General features: G+C 48.9%; 1 protein-coding gene across 1 annotated transcript; it reads left to right on the plus strand.

Moving 5' to 3' along the window:
* Window positions 1-4,947: 4,947 nt before the first annotated feature.
* Window positions 4,948-5,439, plus strand: PtA15_14A436 (uncharacterized protein; the record flags this gene model as incomplete). The annotated part of the gene is made up of 3 exons (XM_053163152.1): window positions 4,948-4,974; window positions 5,047-5,196; window positions 5,284-5,439. 3 exons carry the CDS (start codon window positions 4,948-4,950, stop codon window positions 5,437-5,439), a joined length of 333 nt encoding a protein of 110 aa, XP_053027107.1.
* Between the last annotated feature and the right edge of the window lie 2,331 nt (window positions 5,440-7,770).

Consider the following 7,770-nt stretch of genomic DNA (forward strand, 5'->3'; position numbering starts at 1 on the left):
AAGTTGGTTTCAGTGCCATGGTACATAACTTTGGGTTATTGTGGTGCACTCCATGGCGCCTGTACAGCTGGTGTGCCGTTGGGGTGACCACTGTTTCCTGCTCTGCCCTGCAGTGAAGGAAGACAGAACTTGCCTTGGCAGGACACCACCATAGGCACAGGTACAAGCTCTTCTGTAAAAGACAAAGTGTGTGCCCAAGTCTCACCTTGCCTCTCAAATCAGCCTCATCACCAGAATTTTACTCCATTGCTGCTACATATCACCCTTTCTCCGTGCTATCAAGCTCCCTCATTATTGTTCTACTCTGAAGCATCCCAGTCTCAACCGTGTTCATTTCCACCTTGTTCATTTCCACCTTGCAAAGAACTTGTACCACATTGCAAATTATTCTCACCTTTTCTTTCTTCTCACCTTTTCACATACTACCTTTCTTTCTACAATTGGTTTCTACACAAATGCATCTTCTTTGGGTGAGAGTCTTTTCTTTTTCTGCAACGGGGTTTTCTCTTAACTGCACAGCTACAGGTAACTGATTGATTCATAATCTACTGGATTTTCACAGATTCACAACAAACCTTTTAATTTACTACCTTTCTTTTTAAAACTGGTTCCTATACAAATATGTCCACAATTTGGTGGCATTCATGCATTACCAGCCCATAGCAGTTCAGCCTGTGGCGAACAACTTGTTGCTGTTTGCTGTGGAATTTATTAGCCACAGGCTGAACAGCTCTGCCAACGCACACTATTGTAGGAATTTGTGGACCTGAACACAGGGGGGAACAATGTTCCTAAGCATGGCAAGTGAAAAATGGTCTGTGATGTAGAAGAGACAGCCAAACCTTCTCTACAATCAGCTTCAGTCAGCTTGCTGATGTTCTCTGGTTGAGGAAACAAATTACTGTCACAGTGTGGCATTAGCACGAAATTTTAGTCAACCAGATCACCCAGATCACTGCTACACACTCATTTATAAGACCACTGTGCTCTCAGTCAAATCTCACTTGGCCTCACCTCACCGCTCTCATCATTCTCATTGCAATACCTTTACTCCATCAGACTTTCTCTGCACTCTATAGCTTCCTCATTATCATCAGTCTCAGCCTTTCCACTTTGCAAGGGCATTGTGCCACATTGCCACCCCAGCAATCTCATAAGCCTCATCTCAAGAACTTTAACTTTGCTTCTATCATCTTCTCTCTGTAGTTTTCAGATTCCTCATTATCATAGTTCTCTGCGTGCCTCAGTCTCAACCTTTCTGCCTTCTACATGGAGGGTTTGGATTCGTTTTGGAGCGCACAGCTGTTAGGTCGGCGCAAGTCGGGTATGTTGTTTGACCGGCAATGAAGCTTGGTCCGTGTAATCGAAAGTCGCGATCCACAGGCCCACCCAGCCAACGAAGATCGCTGGAGAGCTGAGCGGACACTGCTTGGGATTTAGCCCCGAATGCATTTACGAAAACAGCCGATTGGCGGCCGGCATCCGTCGGTAGCTCTGATCGGGAAGCCCGGATTGGCCAGCAATGCAGAGCAGAGCCACGGCATTACTGGAGTGCTCCCGCTTGGATACAAGGGCTTGCTCGCTTTGCAAATCAATCGCCCCGATGGGTGCACTCGCTTGCTTCCTCTCAAACAATTGGGCACCACTAATTCAAAGATTGAAGACCACAGAATGCTCTTGGAACTAGCTCAATCTGGAAAGGGAATCAGGAGTGCAGCAGTCATCAATTTGTTCTATGAACATCCAAATGAGGACTTTCTGGACACTAAAATTCAAACCCAGGCTCCTACCAACCACAAGAGAAAAGTTGAAGGAAATACACCCAAAACATCCAAATCCACATCACGGGCCCTTGGTGGAAAAATTGCAACAAAAACATTCAGAGGATCAGTTAGTATGGCTTCCCAAGTTGATGCACTCAGTCAACCAGTTGGTCAATCTATCACAATGAAGACAGATGGATGGACAACAGCACAAAGAGTAAATTTTTACACAACGGATGAAGAACAACCACCAGAAGCAGCCCAAAAATCTATTATCATCATGCGCAATATCCATGCTGTCTCCTTTCCTCTTGATATAAAAATTGAAGTCACTGATTTTGGGGGAGGGTAGAAGCCATTGATTTCATCCTGCTCAAGTTTGCTCATTTGAAAAAGGGAAAGAAGTAATCAATAAATGGGTGGCCAAGCTTTGATATTCTGATCCCAAACCCAATCTCTCTAATCATGCAAGTGAGGCAATTGCCTATTGTGGTTTTGGGCTCATCCTTGCTGATTTTAAAGAGCTCATTAGTAATAAACTTGAGGGGCTGATGAATCTCAAAGGTAGTCAAATTGAAGTGAGTCTTTTTCCCAATTCACCCACTTATCTTTTTATTCATGTGCTGATCTGATTTTTTCCACTGATGTAGCTTGTTAGGCATTGTGTGGTTGTGTTGGGTGAAATCAAGAGCCCCAAAGAAATCTACTTCTTTGAAAGTCAACTTCAAGGGTTTTTTTTAAATACTCAAGCAATATCAACTTCATTGTCACAGAAAAACATAGGGGATTGGATCTTGATTATCTTTCACTCATGAATGCCTTGACAAATTGGTCATACAACCAATCAAATGGACAGAGATTGGTTTGTGATCTTCAGGGGTTTGGTCCCATCCTCACAGATCCCCAAATAGTTGATTTGAATGCTGAGTAAGTTTCTTTTACATCCAAAATATTGATAAATACATCTGCTGACTCTGTCATAGTGCTTGGGGTGAGGGAAACAGTGTGGGTGCTGGCATTTCTGTTTTTTTGGATGGCCATGTTTGTACTTCAGTTTGCAACTTTCTCCAACTGGGCAAAGGAGGAATAACTGGATACAGGATGATCAAGTGCTGGGTCAGTTTCATTGACAAAGGCCAACTGCAGCCAGACCCAATCTTCCATACTGGCAATAGTGCCAACACTAGGATTCTAAGCTAGATCCTTCAGCGCATCTGACTGATCCGACAAGGACCTCTGGTCTAGAACTGGCGAGCTTGCCCTATTTGGTTGCTTGTGAATTCCGGCCTCCTCCGGTTCTATGGACACTGGAGGCCTTGTTTCTATCCACTGCCATCCTCCTTTCATGAAAATTGTCTGGGAAATTTGGTCTTGGGGGCGGTCTGTGCGGTGGAGAGATGCAGGCCGTACACCAAGCAGTCGACTGGATTATCCGTACATAATATCTGGTCCGATCGTACATGTGTGACCATTTGGACCGGGGTCCTTGGGGGATGGGCCCGGCCATGGCGATAGAAGCCCAAGATGATATGCAGGCGCATACTATGTAAGTATGTGATATGAATCTCAATTTGGAGGTTGGTATTTGATACAGATGCCACATCGGGTTTTGCAATTTGTATCTTCGGATACAATTTTCGAAACCCGATGTCCAAAACAAAAGGCAAAGGCAAAAACTGGTGGCGCGATTTGTGGCCGCCCAGGGCTTCCGTACAGAACAGACTGAGGGCCCAATTATAAACAGTTATTAGAATTTTATTCAAAAAAAATCCAAATTCATTCAAAACTTTTTTTGTCTGGATTTTTCTTATGTACAGATTCAAAAATAGCCCAAATGACCTTGAGGAGGTCATTTGGGATCAAAAATTTTCAAATTTTTGTTATTGAAGCAATTTACAGGCATACAGTACATGTATGCAACACTGTACCACACTAATCCAACGGTAGAACTTAGTTGTACCGTTGGTAATGCCGTGTATTACAGATCTCTGCCTCGGGTGCACAGGAGATCTCTGATCTGGTTCTGTCGAGTCCACATCAAGGCGATGTGTTCACCGGGCGCCCGAGTATCATCCGCAACGTTCCCCAGATTGCAAGGGATCCTCTGGCCATACAACTGTTTGAGTGTCAATCAATCGTACCAGTCCTGGAGGTAAAGGGCCCCTCGGCGATTGAGAAGGTTGTGTACGTTCAATGGCTGCTCCCAAGCATTGTCTGCCGCTCGATCCCCAGAGCCCCCCCCCCCCTTTTCCCAACTCCAAAGGGCATTCCCCCCCTGGCATTGGCCAGGGGCCTGTTGTTCCCCAGTTCCGTCCCGTCGTCCAGCTTGCCTGTCGGTTATACGGATTATGGCCAACCGTTGGGCCGGCCCTTTGCAGCCGCGCAGCCGACAAGGCTTGTCGACACGGGTACCACCCTGTCGCGCGATTTCGCCGCCCCTCAAATCGCCACTTATGCGACCCCCAACGGGTTGACCATGGGACAGGGGCATCCCATGGCCGAACCGGAGTGGCGACCCAAGGCCGCCCTTTTGGAGTGCGGCGACCTCGGGGCGACCCACTTGGGAGGCCCCTGGGACCTCCCTGACGGTCCCGAGGTTGTCTTTGGGGGCGCCTGTGGGGCGGTGTTCCTAGGGTAGACCCAGGGTCGCCGCCTGATGGCTGGGTCACGGGGGCGCCCCACTGATGGTTTCTGGGGCGACTCAACCGCCCCGCGGTGTACACACAAAAGTGTTTGACCGCGCGCGTATCGGCCGTGCAGCCTCAGCCCTCAGGAGGATACGGAAGCGGTTCTTCAACTGCCCAAATGTACGCTCCACGGGCGGGGGGGGGGGGGCGGAACAGGCGGTGTTGGCCAGGAATTTGGAATTCCTGTTGTGTGGCCCGCAGGTTTATAATTGTACATAATTATTGAGGCTTTTTTGAAACATATTTGGGCCTGTATTTGCCACAGAAAGTTAAGAGATTTTGATTTGAATCAAGTTTGGAATATATTACAATAAAACTTTGATAACTGTTTATAATTGGGCCCTGAAAGGAGGGGCTGGATTGTTTCAAGAAGTGTTTCATCACACAAATCTCTACCACCGGTGTATCCCAAGACCAAAAATGGCCTCACAAACCTACTATGTACCACAGCAAGTCCCATTCATCTATTTAAGTGGTCCTCACGATTGCTACTCATCATGGTCTCCACTCTCCTGATTCTCCTGGTCAGTTTCTTCATCTCACCTGTGCCTCGCAGCTGGTCAGCTATGAACTAACAGACACGCCTTCTCCAACAGCTTATCGGACAACATGCTGCTGTGAACGCGGTACCGGGAGAAAAGATCGGTTTGCCAGAAGGACAGGAATCCGGTCTGGCTGAATATCGAGTGGTAATCAACGCAGGATCACACGAAAGAACAGATTTGTATCCCCCGCCGTATACTTTGGTGAGCCATGCCAATGGATTCGAGAGCCCTTTCGAGCCATACGTAGGCTGAATGTTCTCCAAACGATCTGCTTGCACGTGTAGCCAGATTATTATACAAAAGATGGCGTCCTGGACATGGGCAATCATCGAACCAATCACGGTTTCCCGCTTCAAGACCATCCAGGAGGACCCGCCGAACATTGCACTATCACGCCCAGTACCAGAACAACTGTTCAAAGGGGATCAACATGCTTACATATAGCTTGTTGTCTTGCCCCCTTGGTCTTCGCTGTCTTTGTAGTTGGTGTTATTTTACTCATTTGGGTCTTGAAACGCAGCTGGTTTGAATAAACCCGAAGCAATTCACTGATCTGCTTGGACAAGGCTGTCCGAGCAGACTTTGCCGGAGGAGTTCCGCATTCTGCTCGGCCCCAGCTGCAGAACTCGCCGGAAAAGCTGGGTCCGACATGCTTGGACGAAGTTGTCCGAGCAGATGGTTCATGCAGTTTCCTAGCCTGTAACATACTCCCCTCGTTTCAGGGGCCGGGGGAGCACCAGGCGCGTCTCGCGTCGAAGCAAGCCTCAGAAAGAGGGGCTTGCAACCAACAGTGGGTCAGCTACGCTACCATAGCTGTTAGCGCAGCGCAAATGCGCTATTTTTAAGCGTAGTGTTAGCGCAATCGCGCGCATCTGCGCTAACGCTACGCGCACAGGTTGCAAAGCTATTTTAGCTTTTAGCGTAGCGTTAGCGCAGATTCACGCAATGGCACTAACGCTAAGCATGCATGTGAAGACCCCCGCGACATTGGGTCTTCACACAAGGGGTTACGGGATCACCTAACCCTAAACCCCCTGCGAGACTCATACATAGACTCGACCCCGCTCTCCCCTAGTCGAGTAGAGATCTGATCTCTCTCGACTAGGTGAGCACCTTTCCTTCTTCTCTTTGTTTTCCGTCTGTTTTGTCTGTGTATCTAGCCAGAGAGATCTGATCTCTCTCGACTAGACTTTGAAATACTAGTTACACCGTTTGGAACTAGAACTCAAACGGCTTTTGCCTCGTCATCTGCGCCCGTTCTTTGTCGTCTTCAGTGAGGGTTCACAGAACCCTTACACTTTTTTTTTCTCGTTCCAAACAACCAGGATCATTCGGATCCCCCTTCAGTATCGTTACTCGCCGGTCAAATCGTGACCTCTTGTTCTCGCACCTGGTCAATCGTGACCTCTCGTTCTCGCACCCGGTCAACTGCGACCATCGTATCGTGGGCGCTCGGCTCCCAACTCATCAATCTTCCCTCAGATCGTTCCCTCTTCTATTGCAACGGCCGGACAGGCCCATGACAACCCGAAACACAAACACCGAGCCCCTCCTGCCCATTACGGACCCCGAGGAAATCCTCCGAGCAGCTCGCCGCCGAGCTCGCCTTGACGCTGCGTTAACTACGACGAACCCTATTTCGGTCCCTCTCCCCTGCTCACCACCGCAGACTCACGCCGCCATGCAACACCAGCCGCCAGGAGGCTCAAACTCACAGCCCCCACCCAACCCCCCAGACTCAACGGACCAGGGGTTAGAAGGCGAGATGAGCATCACTGAAGCCTTTAAGGCCCTTTTGACGATTCAGAAGAATACCGCTGTACAGTTTCAAGCGGCCCAATTCCAGGCCAAGCAAGCGCAGGCCCGAGCAGAGGAGCAACGCCGTCTTGATGCCAAACGGCTCGCCGCTGTCGAGGAGCAGCGAAGACTGGACAACGAGAGGCTCATGGAGCAACGCCGCATCAATGCCGAACGGATTGCTTCCATCGATGAACAACGTCGACTCGACAACAACAGGTTCGACGAGCAACGCCGCATTGATGCTGAGAAACTCTCACTCCTGGAAGAAATCGCCAAGAACAGCGTCAATAGACCGGAACAATCCCAAATCTCTGCCACACAGGCAGACGGGCGCATCAACCTCACTTGCTTTCGAACCTCAGACGGCCCCCAATTCAAAGGTCCTTTCCAAGCGGTCAAGCCATTCCTCACCTGGATGCGAGGAGTAAAAATTTTCTTCTCCACCCGCAACGTCTCCCATTCAGACGATAAACGCTTGATCCTTGGCGCACTGATCTCCGAGACTAATCTTCTATCCTACTACGCCAATGTATCGGCTTCGTATGAGGGCAAGACCTGGGACAAATTCAGGAGCTGCTTATTCAAGTTCTGCCTGCCCAAGGACTGGCGCACAGAGCTCCGCCAAACCATTCAACACCTCGAGATGTCGAACTCCGAATCCTTCATGGAATTCAGCGGACGCGCCCGCACTCTGCAAAGTTTAGTCAACTTTGAAAAAGACTCCATCTCCGATTTTGACCTCGCCGAATTCGTTATGTTTGGATTGCCAAACACTCTTAAATCTAAGGTCAAGGACTTTCAACTCCTTGCAGCCCAGAATTTCAGTTATACCGAATTTGAAAGCCGCACAAATGGGTTTTATGCCACCCTTCCACGCCCTCGACCTTCCACCGGCCGAGGACCGACCACATTGGCCACCAACACATCGAACCAACTGGACCCCAAAGCCTATCTCTGGAGACTTTTCTCGTACCT

The sequence above is a fragment of the Puccinia triticina genome, chromosome 14A (genome assembly GCF_026914185.1).
Source record: "Puccinia triticina chromosome 14A, complete sequence".
Classification (NCBI taxonomy): domain Eukaryota; kingdom Fungi; phylum Basidiomycota; class Pucciniomycetes; order Pucciniales; family Pucciniaceae; genus Puccinia; species Puccinia triticina.